General features: G+C 45.2%; 1 protein-coding gene across 1 annotated transcript in view; it reads left to right on the top strand.

Moving 5' to 3' along the window:
* The first annotated feature begins 763 nt into the window (after positions 1–763).
* The window catches only part of col5a2a (collagen, type V, alpha 2a), a 34647-nt gene continuing 15920 nt past the window's right edge, over positions 764–19490 (top strand). Inside the window, exons 1-5 of the mRNA XM_076747638.1 lie at positions 764–1094; positions 18507–18728; positions 19210–19229; positions 19322–19354; positions 19451–19483. Of these exons, the coding sequence (XP_076603753.1) occupies positions 1004–1094; positions 18507–18728; positions 19210–19229; positions 19322–19354; positions 19451–19483 (399 nt within the window). The 5' untranslated portion in view covers positions 764–1003. The remainder of the gene's footprint in view (positions 1095–18506; positions 18729–19209; positions 19230–19321; positions 19355–19450; positions 19484–19490) is intronic.

Below are 19490 nucleotides of genomic sequence, written 5' to 3'. Positions count from 1 at the left end.
ACAGGAAAATGTGAGGCTCTGCTGAGGATCGTATATTATTGTGCTATATGTTACAGTCCAGAGTCAGAGCTGTGACCGCAGCCTCATGGATGACACAATATGCATTAGACAAATCTGACAAAGCTCATATTGTGCTCAGTGATCTGAAACATTGCTCTCTGATCAGATGTAAATCAGGCATTAGCACCGTCAGCGGATTCCATGTTCTCCTCACAAGTCAAGAGGTGTTGACCTCAGATTTCTCTCTAAATTTACACTCTGGATTCTCTATCATGACCACCTACAGTCATGACCACCCACAGTGACTGGCACAAACAGTTTGCATTTTATCTCTCTTTCTACACTCTGCAGCTGAACAGACCACCAATTTAATAAGCAAACGAATCGACAAGAAACCAAAATTTCTTCTCTGCAGTTTCTTTAAAGAAAACAATAGTGTTATAAACTCTATTCTTACTTTTAATTGGCCAGTAAAAAGGGATTCTCAGCTCTCTGTGTGTCTTGCTTGGTGCCCCAGAGACAGCAATAAAACAGCACTTTTATGATCTTGCTTAGCAACCACTTCTGAAAAGAGACAGAAATCAGCCACACTTTCAAAGACACAAAGCCGTTTTTCCTCATCTGTTCCCTGATCTTTTAGCGTGAGTCAAAGTTGGGATTGTTGCGTTCAGAGATAGCAGGAAAGAATCACTGGAAAGTCTGAGAACTTGTGAACATGGGTGTAGTTCTCCCACAGCCACAAAAGCCTGTGAGAGGATGGTTATGGGAGAGGGCTGACAAAAGGGGGAGGAAAATTAGGCTCGCCAGCATTCTTCTCATTTAAAGCTGTAACTACACAAAAAAGCACTCACGCAGTCTGGGCTGGGTCTGCTTGCTGCTTACAAGGAGGGGTACTCTTGACTTCATGGTGGTGCAGTGATAACCTGAGCATTTTTTTTTTCCCCTTTTCATCCTTTTTCCCCTCGCTTTGCGCACAAGGAAGGCTCATGTCTTTCTTATAGACATGATGAGCTTTGTGCATTTAAGGACTTTCCTTTTTCTGGTCGTCTCCGTAGCTCAGGTTTTGATTGTCACATGTCAAGATGGAAACAGCGGTAAGTGAACCCCTCTGCTGTTTATTTTAACACCTAATTGCTGTTTGGTGTAATGTGTGACGCTGGCTGATGGTTGCTTTTCCAACAGTTGCTGCACTTTTCTGTTCGGGCTTGTACAAGCAGTTGGGTTAAGTTGTATAAATTCTCTTTTTTTTTGCAAGTGTTTTAAGCCGTTGACTACTTTAAATGTGCTCTGGACTGAGGCAGAAGTTATTTTAGATAACCCACATTTGTCAGATGTTAAAGCGTCCTGTGTGGACTTGTTGTGCCACAGTGAATTCTCCTTGTACATGACATCTTCATTTGCTCCCTTGTTTTGTTAAGAATTGCTGTTTTCTCCTGGATAGCAGCTGAAAATGCAGTGACTAGATGGAACATGTAAGTAAGAGCTCTGCTGGAGCTGATTGAGACAAACCTGACGTGGTTATTAGAGACTCTGCCTGGCTTACAGAAGATTTAAAAGAGATGAGAGTTACTGTTGTGTGGATTATCTGCAATTGGGAAAGGAGCCGTGCATGTCAGGAAACAGTCCTGCGGACATCTGTCAGTGATTGTAAGTGATGTCACCCTCAGGCACTGAAAATGTGCAGCGGAGGGAAATGAGCACCTTTGTGGTTTTGCATTACTGCTGCACTGCTCCGCCACTTTGGAACATTCATTAAGCGTTACCACAACCGTTCTCTTCCCCTTCGGACGACATTGTACATCTGCAAAAAGAGTTTCAGCGGCAGAGCTCACGCGGCACTGAGGGAACACAGGCTGCATGTTAATTCAGAGCAGATGTGGGGAGACGTGAGAGGGGGAGATGCTGCCGGATAGTTTGAGTCACTCGGTGGACTGCGGGGCTGCTGATGTCTTCAGCTGGCAGCGCCCAGAGCTGGAACACCTGAGAGCTCTTGTTTTACTTGAACTGCGCCTGCTCCTGTGGTGTTTGATGTCTTGTGTCGTCACCGGGGCTGTGTTGTTTCTGCACATGATGTCACGGGGCCACATTGTGCACTGGAAAGTTCATTTGATGGGCCCCTGATGGAGTGTGGACTGAAGCAGTGTGGCACAGACAGCGCTGTTTATTTTCTCAAAGCCGTCATTCCCTCTGGATAATTTAAGTTTTTCTTTCATTATGTCATTAGCTAAAATGGGTTGGCTTTACTCTTTGAGTCCATTTTCACACCAAGCAGAGGCGGCGTGTGTTAATGTGGCACCAGATAGAGCGCCACCCTGTGGTGAAAGCAGCACAGGGCCCAAAACATGTCTCAAGCACAGCTGTACTTAAGTAATAATTTAACACTGATAATAATAATAATAATGGCAACACTGCAGTTAAATTCATTGTTATTGAATTATATGGACACAGATTTAAAAGGGAAGCTTCACCTGAACATGAGAGAAGATGTGAAGCTCTGGCAGAGGTGTTTCATACAGATGCATGTTTGTCTTCTGTTGTCCCAAAGCTCTGAGATGCTCTGCGTTGAGCAGTGTCCTTGTTGGGGAACTGTCTCTGTCCATATTTGTCCATGTGAAGCAGCACAGTCATCTTGCAGGCTTCTTTCCGTGGAATGGCGGTGGGTGAGGCGATTGCTTTTCGACCAAATAAAAACAGCGGAAAGTTCACGGTTTTTGTGGACTCAGGGAAAATGTGGTTCACCAGCACTTTGAGACAATGCACGTGTGTGTCTGCAGGGGCTTTCAAGACTCCACACAGCGACCAGTTAGTGTATGAAATGGTTTTTTTGTGTGCGTGTTTGTTGACATTTTACACTCCAGCTTTGTTTGTTTAGCGAGTATGCTTGAATAGGAAAGATACCGCTCAACAATAAGGAGCCGTAACACCACAGATAAGGTCAAAGCTGAGCCGCTCACAGCATCGAGTAGCTCTGGACATCGCGTATGGCCATCGCTGCAGTTACCAGTGTTGCTCCATTTAATTGGGACTTTTATATGGAAAATTGCAACTTCAAATTGAGTGTGGTTGAATGTTGATGAAACTACATAATTGCAAGCAGACTCATTCTCTCAGTTAACTATCGACACCATTTTTTAAGCCTCTTCTGAAAAATACAAAGAAATCAGAAAAAGTCGGCGTCGAGGTCATTGGAAAGATTTCTGAGGAATTTACAAAATCACAAATGGTCCTTTGAAGACTGAAAACACATTTAAAACAAATGTTGAGAACTTCTCGTCTGTAGAGTTGTGCAGCTCGAGATGAAAGTCATATGGCCGCACATGTGCGGAAAGTTTGCTTTGCAAAAGAACATAAGTTGGCAAATGAGATCAAGGAGCAGACTTTAAGCTCGCCATTGGAAATGGTGACGCCAACGTAGATTACCGGGATGAAAATATAGCACATCCCTCGTACATCACCTACAACTGTACTGGAAGAAGCAAAGTGTTTCAATAATATTTGGAGTAAGGTTTAGAGGGTTGAACATGGAAAAGGGAAAAAACCAGCAATAGAAAACAGAAAACAGGAGCATGTGCTGCAGTTTCAGCCTGAGATAAAGCTGTGTGTGTGTGTGTGTGTGTGTGTGTGTGTGTGTGTGTGTGTGTGTGTGTGTGTGTGTGAGAGCCGAAGCATTACTCCTCCCAGACACTGACATAGCTGTAAAACATCTTCAAAGATGCCACTTAGCGCCTTACATCAAAGAGCCTAAACACCCAGACGTTGTGAAACCAGTGGATTTAGTTTGTTCGCAGAGCTGCATTTGTCTCATCATCGCCAAACGTTTCCCCTCTCTGAGAGAAACACATGGGCAGAAAGCAAAAATCTGGCATTCCCAATCAACAAACCTACATGAGGTCACTCTGTCTTCTAAATTGGTTCCAGTTGTTGTTGCCACATCACTGACATCGCAACAAATGGGCTGTTTTCTACCAAAGCTGAAACGTCCAAACATGTGAATTCAACCAGGTCCACAGAAGGCTTTGATTAGAAACACATGCTGCATTTTTGAGCTATGACTTGATTACACGCCTCTTTTCTTCCACAGCGAAGGGGGTCGGGCTCACCGGACTGTACATTGTCTTCAGTTACACCTTCTCATGGCAGCTTTATCAGTCGCCTGATGTGCAGCATCTGGCAGCGTACCTGGAATGTGTTGGTGGCACAGACGATGCAGCCTGTGCCTGTGAAGACTTCTCCATGGGAACTACTTATAAACCAAATTATTGCAGTCAGCAAATGGAGGATTGGGGTGGGGGGATGACTTCCAGATGTTAAAAGAGTGGCTTTGGCAGTATTTGGAAATTTTTTTTTTTTTTAAAAAGTCTTAGCCCTCGAGATAGTTGGAAGGGGAGGACGTTAAACGCCTGATGTAAGACGTAACGTGTCGATATTGTTTTAGTGTGAGTCGAGCGTGGATGGATGGGGAGCTTCCGGCCTCGTGGTCGGCCTGAACAGTTTGTGGGGATGTCACCTCCTCGGGATCTTTACACTGAACCTCTGCAGGTTCAAGTTAAACTAACTATTTGTTCAAAAAAACGTGCAATTAGGGCTCAACCTGACAGTTCTCCGGGCCGTTGATTGGCACGTAGTCACCGATCTGCCCTGTGATCCTCTCAGCCTGTCCATGTGGGAGGATGACAGGACGCAGTGTAAACTCACGACGGGCTGGGTTTCCCTGAGCGCTGTAATTTCAATCTAATTAAGAATGTGCCACACCACTCAGCCATTCACACCAGACGTGCTGTGACTGAGCACATAAACCTGACATCAGCTTCATATTTGTGTTGTTCACAGTGTTACTGCAGCCCAACAATGCAGGAAAGATTAAAGCCCAGTTTCACCATTTCCTGATCCCAGTATCACAAATCACACATCTGCCTATAGGAGCTTTACAAACTGGACACCCTCCATCCCTAGACCCTTGATTTGGATAAGGAAAAACTCCCCCCTCAAAAAAAAAACCCCTTTAACAGGGAAAAATGGAAGAAACCTCAAGAGAAGACTGTGAAAACAGTGGAAAAATGTCTCTGTGGTTCTGTCGGGAGCTCTCCAGCGTTTGAGAAAATAACCCGCTTTAATGAAAAGTCTGCATGAAAAGACGTGGGCCTATAGGAGGCAGGGAGGGTCTGAAGTACAGTAAGATGCTATCATGTTGCATTATGGGAACTCCAGTGTTTCTGTAGCTCAGCCGCACCGAGGTCTGGAAGCATCCGTCAGGCTTCAGCTCAGCCATTGTTCCAGCCTCACGGAAGCGCCGGAGCTCCTTTTGCTTGTTCGGAAACAGTTTGACGATGCGTGGTTCTGCGATGTCGTCTCGTTTAGACTCACGTCATGTTTCTCGACAGTTAAAAAGTAATATTGTCCATCCCCGAACGGCAGGAAAACAAACAGACATCCCCGTCATGTCAATGCCTTGGAGAAGCCAGCCGCTGGTGTCTGCCTGTACAGTGAGTGTTGACACAGCTGGTTGTAGTTTTTCCAGGAGATCAGGAGGACTTTTGCCCTTTGGAGTTTATCCACTGTAGGTTGGCAGGTCTCAGTGTAATATAGCACTCCCCCCGAACATGTTCTCCGTCTCTCCCCTGCTGACTGTTTCAAAGGCTGCTGTAATTGGTTCAAATCTTCCAATTTCATAAGACATTATGTCCCTTCTGGGAACCTTTCTGTCTGTGCTGAAGAGCTTTGGGTCAGGTGACGATTCAGCACAATTACATTTAAGTTGCTGCTGAGTGATTTTTCGAATTAAGCAAAGACGACTGTCATTGTCCGTAATGAGGAAATGTGTGTGTGAGTCACAGTTCAGCTTCAGAAAGACCTGGATGCTGAAGCTGTCGCACACTTTGATTTAAATCTGATGGTATTTTAATTACAGCTAACACCAGTATTTTTAAAAGAAACTCATAAACTCTAAAATGTGACAGTGTTGTCGGTCAGACTCTCAAGCACCGCGCTTCCTTGTTTAAATGCCGCAAAATGGCGGCTGTCAGCCATAATTGCAGGTTGTGGTCCAACCTAAATTCTAAGTTGTAGCTAGGTTGTGTATATTACAACTGCAGAGGGTGAACAAGCGGAGCTACACGGGTGTTGGTGGGTGACAAGGGTTAGCAATGCGGCCTAAGTTATGTTTAGGCTCTTAACGACTTGTCGGACAGCTGATTGACTTGATGGGGAAATGCCTCGTATAAGCGCCGTGAAGCGCCTTGAGGTCACTGTTGAGTCCGGGTGGTCCTGCTGTAGTGGAGCTGAAGCAGTGAAGTATGCTGTCTTAAAAATGACGAATGCCTCGTTAGCAGGTGGAGCAGCGTGCTGCGTGTGATTAAAGGTAAAGGTGTTGCATCATTGTCAGCGGGCCTGATCGAGGTATTCTCAGAAAGAAGCAAACGGTGGCTTTCTCTTACTCGGCTGACTGTGATGGATGCCTTGACTGAGTTGGACCATGTGTGTTTTGGACTTCCCGTTCACTGTCAAGATTTGTTTGATGTGCCTTTTGTACTCCATGTTTCTATAGCAGATCAATGGAATACAGTCTGGAAACAGAGAGCTTCACTGGAAAATGAATCATCGTAATGAACGTACGGTGGTCTTCAATCGTACAAATTTAGACATCCTCCAAGAGGCTCATGTTCCGGGGGGAAAAATGTTAGGTTTAGCCGAGCTCCAACACACATAGTGCTGGAGTCTCTACTGTGCAGCAGAGCCAGATCTCAGCAGAGGGTATGATGTTTCTTGAAATGTCATCTACTATTAAACTCATTGTGAGCAAAGCAGATACATGTATCGGCCGGGAGCAGCATCCGTTCTCTGGAGCACAAAAGTAAGACTAAGGAGACTTTTTCATTGGCTCACGGTCTGTTGCATCAAAATAGCCACTGACTCAAAACATGTCCGGTATGGAAGTAAGTTATTCAGCAGAGAGAAGAGCGCTTTCTCCTCACACAATGTGGGTCTGTGCTGCCCTTTGCACGCTGGCCGCAATGTCCAGTCAGTGTTCCCGAACAAACACCTCTCACACAGAGCCAGACCAATGAGACGTGGAAATGTCTGCCTGTCGTCTGTGACTCATGGCTACCATTTAACCTCGATGATTTCACCAGCTGGGCCAAGAAAAGGCAGCTGCGGAGAAGCGTCTGAAAGGGAGGCAGCTAAAGCGGCAAAGCTAAGGTTAAACATCAGACGGTTTAGTTTGAATTCGGATTGTCGGCTCGGAGGCTTCGCTCGTCAAGCGGCTGGCTTTTAATTGTTTACAGTACTTAGTGGAAAGTTAGAAACATTTCAACCAGACGAGCAAAAATCCAAACGCCGGCATGGTAATTTACAGTCCTCCAGCTTTAAAATGATCCATATGAATGACATCAAATGCTAGCACTCTGTGTTTCTGTAAATATACTGCAGAATTAAAGCAAAGCCACATGGTTTTTCCTGCAGAAACACTATCCTGCTGAGTAACCTTGTAATCGCTGTGGTGTGTAGACGTTTTGGCTCAGGCTTCACTTCATCAGCCAGAGCAGTTCAGCACCGGCAAATACCTCCAGTTTACACAGCGACAGCAGTGCATCTCTTTATTTACCTGAGCTAAATTAAAGCTCCAGCGACAGGCTTTGTGTAGATTTGGGTTTAATCTCAGGCTCCCTGTTGTTTCGCAGGCTTTCACTGATGTGGCCCGCTACTTTAAACATGGGGTTAGACTGGAGGAGGAAAGTTCATTTCATCTTAATTTTAGATCTATTAAGGGAGAAGGGTGGGGGTGAAGGGGAAAGGAGGAACAGAGGAAGGAGGAGGAAGAGGACGGAGAGGAGAAGAGTGAGAATGTGGTGTGGAAGAGGTGGCAAACAAGGGAAGCCCGGAGGACTGCTCCGTACTTATCATTAAGGCCAAATTCTTCTTTCTAATCTCATTCTCTCCCCCCTCATACTGTAAATCGCAGTAGGCTCGTCCAGCTCCAGCACAGGAAGTCGTATTGAAGTGGAATTTCCTCTGGAAAAGCACGTGTTCGGGCTCTGCTTGTTGTCATGTGTGATTTGTGGTCAAGCCTTCGAGCAAACATGAGAACAAAATGTTTTGTAAGAGCAAATGCCTCCTTCTCTCACAATCAGTTAAAATAAGAAGTTCACTTAATTAAGGCGATGTTATGCACAGAAGCTGCCAACACTGTGAGCAGTTAAACATGTTGGTCTTTTATTTTTGTAACTATCAAAATGAGGTCAGCTGGCGATTCGTTAGCTCTGGAGAGTCATGATCGTGGCTGTTCCTCTGGTGGGACGGGAAGACATTTCTGAGCCTCACACAGCTGTTGATGACATGTTGAATAAAGTATGCAACCCTTACTGATAGAAGAGAGGAGTTTCAGCAAACAAACTGCTGCAGATCTGCCAAGAAATAATCCTCCGCTCGGCACCGACGGCGCTGCAAGAACACGCCGAAGATGCCTGAGAAACAGAGCTGCAAGGAGGTTCATGCAGTTTGGTGTTTCGCCATAATGTCACAAGGACGTAGGTGGGAATATCAGACTCATACGTCTCTCATTAGACAAGTACAGATCACTGTGTGTGTGTGTGTGTGTGTGTGGGTGTGTGAACATTCACATAAGTACATTTAAGTAAAGTTAAATTCGGATTGAATTTCCTTCATGAAATTGAATTAAGTTATATGAAATTTTATGATTTGATTTGTCTTTTCACAAATGAAATATGTCAGACTGTCTATGAGGCTGTTTATTCACCACAGAGTTTAGTTTTTGGACGACGTTTATGTGCAAGCAGAGCTACATGCAGCTGCATCCCACCACATCTGATTAAGACCATGATGATCCACCGCTGACCACAAACAATGATGGCAGAAACATTCAGCTCACAAGCGAAGGTGTGCATCATGTGCTGAGATACATTTTTGACTCTTTACAGCCAAGATGTTGTAGTCTTGGACATCATTATCATTGGTTATGGTAAAATGTCCTTCCCCACAGTGCTTGCTGTGGTCTGATGAGACCTAACCTAACCCAACACCACCTGACGCAGATTTATCTGCTTGATTCAGTGACCACACAGCTGCTGGTGGGAATTGGTGATCAACTTCTGCGTCTCTCTGGTATGCCAAGTTGCGTATTGTAGAGTAATTCTGGTGGGTTTGAGAGCTTAATGATTCTGGTTTTTCGGATACTAATATCAGTATTTGAGAGGATTATGACCAAGACATGCGCTGCTGAAGGTCTCTGGTGGACAGAGTCGCTGTTTGTGCTTCAGCTGCAGCCTTTTCAAAAGGGATCCATGTGGCCTCGTCTTCAGGCCTCGCTGAGCCAACATTCATCAGAACCGTGACCTCCTGACCTCATCACCTCTCTGTCTCTGTCCGTCTCCAGCTTTTACAAAAACACAGGCCGCAGTAAACTTCAAGGGCTCCACTTAGCAATAAAGAGAAAGTGATAAATTCTGTGTGTCCCCCGGGGCTGCAGCCTGGGTGATGTCACCGCAGTGAGGGGCCTCGCAGCGTGGACCCCGTCTCAGGCTCCTGTACAGCAGTGGCCTGTGGATACGCGCTGCAGCCTGGCCAAGCCGTCATCCCTCTATGTTCTTAGTTAAGCTCAGCAGACTCTAACTGTTGCTGTTAGAATACTAGCTGATGTGTCGACTGTCCAAGCAAAGTAATAATAGATGCCTCCGGCCTGAGAAACGATGGGAACGGCTGATGTAGTTCACCTGGAATTAAGTCATGGTTTCCATTTCAGAGATGATACAGGACTGATGCCAAATCAAGCATATCTCATGATGTTTTGAGGAATTTTTGGCCTAAAACATCTGCTCAGACGCTGCTTTCTTTGCAGATTCGCTCTCTGCTTCCAAAGGCCTCTGCATAACGTTGGCTTGAGTTTCAGGACTGTAACCTATTTGTAAAATTGCATCCCTGTAATACGTCATGTCTCTCTTTTGGATGCATCGTGATTCAATTCTCTTGCTTGTTGTGCCATTTCTACCTTAAAATTATTCAAAGATTCATTATTGTGCTCCTGAGTTAATGTGTGCATACCTTAACCGGCTTCTTTAAGGGGCGTTGGTGCTGTTGTGGTACTAACTGCTCATGCAGTCAGTGTTGTTATTCATTTTGTCATTTTAGGATCGGCTAAAACTCACAATCTGATGTAAATATAAATAATGTCAGGCTTGTGGCCTCACACTTCGCAGTCCAGTCAAAACTGTAAATATTTATGGAAAACATCCTTTTCCTGAGGGGCTGCACAGATGAGACAGCGTGTGCTGCTGTCCCGGCCTGCCAGTTGTATCAGGTCTCTGAGCGTTTAATGATGAGAGAGGTAACAGGAGCGAGGGGGAAAAATAAGAATATGCACTTAAAAATAGGCACAACAGGAAAAGAGAAGAAAAGGAACAGAGCAGAAAGGAGGAGTGTGGAGGAAAAGTCCAAAAGGAGACGGCGTGCTTTGAGAGGGATAAGGGGAAAGAAAAGGAGATTGGAGAGCTTGACGGGGATATGAGAAAACACAGGCTAATGCGGAAGAAAAAGTGGGGTTTAAGAGGCAGCCTCAGGCAGCCATTTGGTTTTGAGGAGAGGATACAGCATCCTTAAACTGCTGTAGCACTCAGGTCAGACTAAATGTGGAGGCAATAAGTCTGCGTTGCCTTCGGGGTTCCTCCTCGCTGCTAATAACTGAGAACCCTCCCCGGCTTGACCAATGATAATGGCTGAACATGTGTGTTTCATCATTTGGCTGTTAGAAGTCAGATTTCAGACCGTTGGAAATGTTTGAGGGTAAAACGTCTCTGTTACCCGTAAGCTGTGACCCCATGCTGTGCTCGCTGTAAACGTCGTGCACAGTCCATTGTGTTGCGTTTATTGGATTTCTGTGAGTTAAGCTGCAGCTCTGTGCGTGATGGCGAGTGTGATGCTGCTCAGACTGCAGAAAGCCACAAGAATGCACAGGAGAGATGGTTAACGAGATGATGTGTTAATGCAAAGGGCAGCAGATGGTTCCAGCACTGATGGGAGCTGCAGACGGTGCAGACGGTGCAGACGGTGCAGACGGTGCAGACGGTGCAGACAGTGCAGACAGTGCGTCTGAATGCTTTAAACTGTTGGTTAACCCCCTAAAAAAACACTGACAAAAAACCTATTTTCCCTTTTGCTCCTGTAACTGTCTAGTCATGCACATCACTTCACAAATCATGCTGAGGTTAGGGTTAGGATTAGCCTCTAAGATTTCTGCCACAAGCTCAATAAAGTGATGGCAAATTGATTTGTTTTTGTGCATCAGAGGAATGACATTTCCAAAAACAGCGTCCCCATCACTCAGGATAATCTGCAGAACCCGCCGCCAGCGCTATTCATAGGGACTATTTCTTCCGCAGAGAGGAGCTCAAAGGAACGCCATCGACGTTGAGGTCTGTGGATTATCAAGAGGAACTCGGACAAAGTTTCTTTCCTTCTTTTAAATGATTCAGTGCTTTGAAAACTGCAAGCGACTCGTAATTCACCTCCATTTTGTCTCGGCGGCGGCACATTTTGACAGACTGATATCACAAAGCCTCAGGAGCTGATGTGAAATGATCTTCGTGACGAGAAACCACACTGACTGATTACATAAGATTACATTCAGGGTTTGTTTGGCATTAATATAACCTCAGTGTAAACTTTCTAACACAGTATATTAGTATATTTTTCCTGACCTAAGACCTTTGTGGTGGTTTGGCTGTTGCGTGATGTGGCTGCGAGCTGACACATGTTCCAGTACCAGTTCTTCAAAGTTGACCAGTGCACGGAGAAAGCTTTTATTTCCCCCCCAGAATATTGAATTTTTTGATGACTTTTGCAATTTTTTTCAAACTTGGTCGTGAATACAGTCATAAGTTGTAACAGATGTGTTAAATTGTTGGCGGAACGAAGCTAAGAATGCAGATGATGTGCTGAGAAGATTCATATAGCCACGATAGCGCCTGAACCGCGTCACTGTGCTTCATGTCCAGATATTATATTTCGCTTCCATTTGTTTTTTGAATACGAAGGCCAGAAGCACTGCTTTTCATTGGATTTCTCTGTTTGAGTCACGCAGCAGGAGCGTATGGTGCTGGAAACAAGTTGCCTCTGAGCTCCTCAGTGTACAGAATCCACAGTTTACTCTTCCACATCTGGCTACGTGCTCAGTTGATGTAAAACACCAGGACGCTCCGACCCCTTGTATATGTTAACGCTCCGCTCTGGTAAACTGGAATCTTTGACGTCACCCGTTCCTTTACTGCATAGCTGCTTTTACACGGATCGGCAGAATGTAAAATTCTAAATCGATATTAGAGCATTTAAAGTGTTGGTGGAGATTAGATAAGGGTTGTGTGTCCTGCACATCTGCTTTTGCATCAGTTTAATGAACATCATTGCACGCACATACAGTAAGTTTTGTCTGCTAGCTACATTTCACAGAGTAAAGGGTAGACAGGCGGCGCGGCACATTGTCCACGTTCAGTAAAGTGTGTCAGCGAGAGTCATTTAGCTCGATCAGCGCGCTCTGGAGCCGCCTTAAGAGGATATGAAAACCACATGTTTGATGGTTTACCAGGACTTTGTGTAAGATTTGATTTCAAATCAAACAGCTCCACCTGGTACAGTTAAACAGTCATTTCTGGCGCTTTGCTCTCAGAGGTCACTTCATATGATGGTACAAACAAAAAAAGCTGCCTCCTGCAGTTCCACACCGTCAGTCTGAGCGCTGTACCTTTAAGGTTAGCGTGATGGTTGTATGTCGTATGAATCATCTCATCTTTTTAGCTTGTTTTGGTTTGAATGTTCAATGTTCTTGTGTTTGTGTGGCATTTCACTTTACATTCGTGTGGATCTTTGTCTTCTCTGCAGCAGTTCCTCTCTTGAGGTTTATTCTCAGTACATTTGGTGCCCGAGCAGAAAACGACCACCCCGGTTTTGAACTTTGACCCCGTCCTTGGTGAGAATCTTGGGCCTTTGATGTTTGCAGCGAAGACCATTCGCAGTTTAGTGGCTTTGCATTCTCATTTCAGCAGCTTGTGTTTTCTGATTCTCTAATTACAGCCAATTATTCGTCATGGAGCTCGCCATCTGTCCTACAGCGTATTTACTTCACAATGAGTACAAGCACATGCTGTAAACTGCATTTTCCATATGGCGTGAAGACACAGGACCTGTTTGATCGGCCCATCTGTAAGCACGGAGGATGGCTCTTTCAGCTGTCACGATATCTCACGACAATGGCAGCGAAGGATGCCTGATCCATCCTTTAAATGCCTGTTTCTGCCTCTCACAGCTGATTCATTTGAGCTGAGTTTATGTTAAAATGCAGATTCAGACAACAACAACCAGTTCTACGGCAAAACGTATGAGAGAGATGAATCAACTCCAAGGCAGCAGAAAGCCAAGAATCAGTCAGCCAAATAGATAAAGAGTGGAGGAGGGGGGATGTGTAATTTGGCAGGACCACAATCCTCCCAGGGCTGAACAGGGGATGGGAACAACTCATAGCTGTGGTTGCCTCTTTAAAGGAAGGAGATGGAGATGGGGCCCGTTGATGGAAAAGCCTAGACATGTAATCAGCAAGCTACTTATTCTACTCAACTTTCCTGGCCCGAGCTTCCGACCCCTCCCTCCAGATACTGAGCCTTGTTCGTGGAAGCTAAGGTGAAGAGCGTGTTCAAACTGGAGCGTTATTACAGATTTCAAGCTCTGTCAACACAATACAGCAAATCCCTCATGCTTCAGAATATCAAACGGACAGATCCTTTTTTTTTTTTAATATTAAAATCTCAGAGAGGTTGAGGGATGATCACAGGGTGTTGATTCACTTTGGGCTGACATGTTTTTGACCCTTTACAGCTCAGGCTTTGGGCTAATGGGGCGAATGCCTCGTCTGATGTTTATGGAACGGCTGCTTTTATGGACAGCGTCAGTGGACCAATCCCAGGCTGAGCCAAAGGTCCTTTACAGAGGGAAGATTTATGTTTGGCCGTGACACCGAGGGTTTTAGAGCAGGAAAGCGCAGCTGCTGCAGAGCCACCCCTCGGCAGCTGTAACTCATCTGCATCTGGACGACGAATCAGGCCTCTCCTCACGGTATTCAGCATGTCAGTTTGAAGAACACGAGCGTCATTTCAGACACTTATCATCCAGCGGGCACTGTCTTTGTGAAGGTTAGACCCCGGGGGGTGGGGGGCATCACTGTGGGCCCTGCGCTTGGACCCACTCATCCTTTTTTTTTGCTTTCATAAAGGAAATGAGAATTCCAGCTTTATGTGACTCATTGTTTCCATAAGGTCATTTTCTAACCCCTCGACTCCCCAAACACAATGTGCTATAAGTATTTCCACATTAGCCAAGGAAAATCCATAAACTATCTACGTTTTCTGTCTCCTCACGTTTGCCAGCGACATGACATTTCTGGCGAGGTGAGAGCAGGTTTCCCAGGTTGGTCCTGGCGGTTGGATGGCGTGCCACGGCCGAACAGAGGATGTCGGCTTCTTTGTTATCTGGCTGATGTCTGCTGAGCTGTATTTAATGATAAATGGTTCGGAGCAGACACATGAGTCATGTTGAAGAGCTCCAGACTCCATGTTTTAAACCAGGAGAGGAAACCGTCTGCCCTCTGAGCTGACTAGTGGAAAATCCAGATCGAGCAGTGACCGCCGGACGGCAGCATGCCTTCTCACCGTTGTCACGATTAAGCTGCTTTTACGGCGTCTGTGGAAAAGTGTGGAACCTGCAATGAATTAGCTGAGAGGAGGGGAAAAAGTGAACGTCCCCTCTCCTCCTCCTCCCCCTCCTCCTCCTCCTCCTCCTCCAGGCTTGCGGTGGGGGTTTTTTTTTTTTTTTTTTTGGTTAAAGACCACACTTCTCTCCCAGTGAATTTCAAACTCTCCCAACACACAGCGTTTGAAATCTCCCAAAACCCAACAGGAAAAATCGCTCTCCAGCTTTGTGGCCGCCGGCTCGGCCAGACGTCCCCGGTGTGACGTTTTTATGTCTCAGCAGTGAAAAGGACTCGAGTTACACGCAGTTTAACGCCTGTAAAGGTTACCTGAATGAGATGCCAACAGGAGATGATCGTGTAGCAGCGTGTTTGGGGCTGAGGAAACAATATGAGGACACATTAACAAGATTTCAAATCCAGGCAGTACGAAAGCACGAAAGGGAGCAGCTAACCTTGTTCTTTGAAACAGAAAAAAAGGAGCTGGAGTTGTTCTCCAAAGATTAAGATTCATGGCTAAAATGGATCCAAGCGCTTCCACAGATGAAGAGAAAGGCACTGCTTCGCTCCGCGGAGCGCTGGTTTTCATTTCAACGCAGACAGTGTGATGTTACTGGCTGTTAAAAGGCAGGAAATGTCACTGCTGAAATATGTGTGTTTAATGTCTTAAAATACTTTGTGGCAGACAGAACGAGGAAGGCTGAGAAAGTATACCTGCGGGGTTTTATTTGCTCGTTGGAGTGTTGATGGTCTAGAACGTACACAGATAAAAGCTGCAGTCCTGAGCCAACAGAGCTGGTGTGGAGATAAAGAGTCGACGTCAAAGTCAGACTGCTGCTCTATGTCAGAGGGTCGTTTTCAGCTGTGTGGGGGTGAATGGGACTGAGGCCATACGCACAGTACGTTAATGTGAGCCAGATAATCCCAGGATGCTGTAAAATTCAGTATGTGCACATTTTTCTAGGTTACACAGCGACGTGTGTGTGAAGTTTGAACTGAAATGCTAATGCTAATCTTCAGCATTATGAGCATCATGAAAGTGGTTTTTATACTTAATTGCAAGAGTGAATAACACATTCTTAGTTTTTGTGTGTTTTATCATGAATGAGGATAAAGGAAAGTGAACAAAACTGGCAGGAAAAACCAAAGTAATGACGTGTAAGTGCAGAGAATACAAAAAACACCACGTGAAGACAGAAAAACCCGTTTGAAAAAATGTTTGTGTGCATGCGCGTCTTCCACGCCATCGTCTGAGGTATTACACAAATCACACCTCATCATACTTGTGAGATTAGACGTAATGATGTTAAGAGTGTCTGATTACATGGTGCATTTGTTCAGAGGCCTCCAGTTTCCTTTAATTCGAGGTATTTCAGAAGTCTCAGTGGTGTCTTGTTAAGGCAGGTTTTGATGTAATTTATCACTCACGTCGTCGTTTGTCTCCACATTAGCTTCCTTTGAACCGGTGTGAAGAGTCTTGATGCGTCTCTTCAGATTTTACAAACTGTAGTGCTCCTTTATTTCATCCCTGGACGTTAGATCTATGAATATTATTCATATTTATATCCTAGACGGCAAAACAGGGATGACTGTAAACTTAAAGTTATTGAGTGGTTCAAAGGGTCATCGAGGGTGCTTTGCTGTCTGAAATTGTTTTTTTGCTCCGACCAAAGGGGGGCGCCAGAGTTAAAAATCTTTGTAGGTAAATTTCATGTGTGTTAACTTTACAAAATGTTGCATTATAGATAGTAACAGTTAGTAATTAGTGCTAGCCTTCAGAATATTCTCCCTTCGTACACAGCTACCTTTTTAATGAACACACTGGAGGTACCTTTGACACAAAATGTAGTTTATGTTATATTTATGTAAAAATGGATATCAGCCAATATATTATGAGACTTCTTCCTGTTTTACTCTTAAACAATGACATTGGTGCACCATGTACTGACACCATGCTATGCTAATGGTGATATACATTGAGCATATGAGTGCTGAACACTTAGCTGTGTAAAGATAAGAACATGTCTGAATCTTTCTGTATTTAATGGCCTTCTGTGTGTTAGATTTCAGTTTGTTCATGTTTGCTTCACGTTGTTAGATTAGTTCTGTCTCTGTGCATTTGTCCAAAGGCAGCGTGTAAACCACACCGAGCGCTGCTGGAAATCAGTTATATTCCTCGTGTGTGTCATCGTATTTGGCTGAAAGCTGATTCCGACCGTTGCTCAAACATCCTTAAGTGATCTCTCAGGCTCTTGTTGCAGTTGCCTGATCAGACTCGTGCAGTTCTCGTCAGAATTGTCTTCTTGTGGTCACGTCTTCTCATCTGAGTCGCAGATGAAATGTTAACAACCTCTGAGCATTATTTACAGCTGCTTCCTGTCTCAGGCTCGTCTAATACAAATCTAAATATGGGATTGAGCCATGTTAGGACATGTTGTCTTGGTGGACTCAGTGTCAGCAGACCTGCACTTCTCCCTGACTGTTGCTGCTGTTGTTGACTTTTCTCTTGAAGGTTTTTGGATAGTGTTCTCCAGCCGTGGTCTCTTGGATTAATACATTATGAGTCTTCATCAGCACTTGGGGCTCCTCTCCTCTCCAACCTGACTTACCTGCAGTCTGAAGCTCAGAGCTGCCACCTGCTGTTTATATCAGGAACAGGTGAAGGCGTCAGAGCCTCTGCAGACCTGAGGTGGACTCAGCTTCCAGAGTCCAAACATACAGAGTTCATATTAATGTCAGCAACAACCCACAAAAGGCCTGGAGCCTCCTTCTGCTGTTAATTCACGTCTGATTTCACCACCATAAGCTCTGCAGAAGATCAGTTTAGCTCTTTACTGATATTTTAGGGGTTGCAGTGGAGCAAACTGTGTGTGTAGCTGTTGACATGAGCCACTTTATTCTGTGTTGAGTTGTTTGTGAAAGACACATTAAACTTATAAAGTCAGCCTTAAAGAGTTGCTTCGCAGGTGGCTGCAGGTTCGCTCTTTTGAACATGAGGCAAGTTTTGGAGACGCCGCCTGAGGAGGAAATGATGTCATGTCTAAGAAAACGCTTTTCCAGACCCGACAGTGTGTGCAGAAAACATTACACTGCAAAACTAATGGAGCAGCGGAGAGAAAGCAGAGCTCTGCATGTTCCTTTCTGTCCAGCGTGGCTTCTTTCAGACGTTTGTTTGGATTCATTATTTCCTCTCAGAGCAGCTGTTGAATCCTGACATTGAGGCTTTTTTACCATTAAAAATGTATCATGATTTCTTTGGCAATCACAGCCCCCTGCAGTGTCATCAAACAGGAGAGTAACTCAGCAGCTATTCGCCCTCAGGCAGATGCTCCAAGGTGGAATAAATGACTTTCAGGCTGCGTGGAGGCTTAGTGATTCCTCCCGTTGCCTCAGAGAGACGGTGCTCTGCTGAAGTTTTCTCCAGAGTTTCAGGTTGAATGTGTTGACCCCACGAGCTTTGCTTTGTGTGCAGTGCATACTGGGATAGGCCTCAGCCCACAGGACCCTAAACAGAAAAAAAAAGGGACTAGAGACAAGGAAGGAATAGAAGCTGGATGACACTGGCTCAGTATGAACACTTCCACAAAAAGTACATTTTGTCCTGTCTTGTTCTTGCTCTGTGAATTGCCAAATGTCTGACAAGGATGCTAATAGAGAACAGGTGTGTTTGGCAAACGTTCACAGACCATCAGCTGGCTTTGCTTTTTAATTTAATTGAGACGAAGTTGAAAAATGAAGTGTGTCCTCCACCTGTGTGTTCCAGGAGACGATGTGAGCTGCACGGCGGACGGCCAGGTGTACACTAACAGGGACATCTGGAAACCAGAGCCATGCCGCATCTGTGTTTGTGACAACGGTCAGGTCCTGTGCGACGAGATCCAGTGCGATGAGCTGACCAACTGCGAGAAGATGATCATCCCTGAGGGCGAGTGCTGCCCCGTGTGTCAGTCCGATTCATCCAGCAGCGGCGGCCAGGGCACCTTTGGTGAGCGAGCGGCCGCTTCTGTGGTTATCTGTCGGGCTGAGAGGTGGAAAAACGTGTCAGGGCTTGGAAATATGTTCAGTTTGATGTTTTACATTGTAGGTGGAGGCGCAGCAAAGAGCTTCACACACACGTCTTTAACACTGATGAAGGAATGTAGAGAATCAGTGATATTAATGATGTCATCACCATGAATATGTGTCAGCTTTGTCGGGTCTGTGTGTCTCAGTGAAATGTGTTTATCTGTCAGAAACAATGAACAAATCACTTCCATTATCAAGCTGCTGCACATCAGCAGACCCGTGCTGAGGCTGAGTGGCATCGGGCTGATTGTGCTAATTGACTGCTTTGCCTTTGTTTACCTTGACTGACCTGCATAACGATGACAAATGAATCTCGTTAAAGCTGCTTCCTGACACACTCACGGTGAATTACGGCAGGATGAGCAAATAATGTGATCTTTTATGCTTTTTCCTCGACGCAGGCGGCGGCAGGATCTATAAGGTAGGCCGCAGTTTTGTGACATGCTGATATGCTGTTTGCTGATATCGTGGACTGTGAGCTTGAACGGGTTTGTCATCTGTCTGTTTATTCAGGGTCAGAAGGGAGAACCCGGGGATGTCCCACTTGTGAGTGTTTGAATATAAACCTTTTAAACTAGCTGGTAATATTAGTCAAAAGGCACAGTCTAAATGCTGGTAGTAACGACGTGTTTAACCCTGCAGGTGACGGGTATTCGAGGCCGCCCTGGACCGATGGTGAGCA

The sequence above is a fragment of the Chaetodon auriga genome, chromosome 13 (genome assembly GCF_051107435.1).
Source record: "Chaetodon auriga isolate fChaAug3 chromosome 13, fChaAug3.hap1, whole genome shotgun sequence".
Classification (NCBI taxonomy): Eukaryota; Metazoa; Chordata; class Actinopteri; order Chaetodontiformes; family Chaetodontidae; genus Chaetodon; species Chaetodon auriga.
This window is presented reverse-complemented; position numbering and strand designations above follow the sequence as displayed.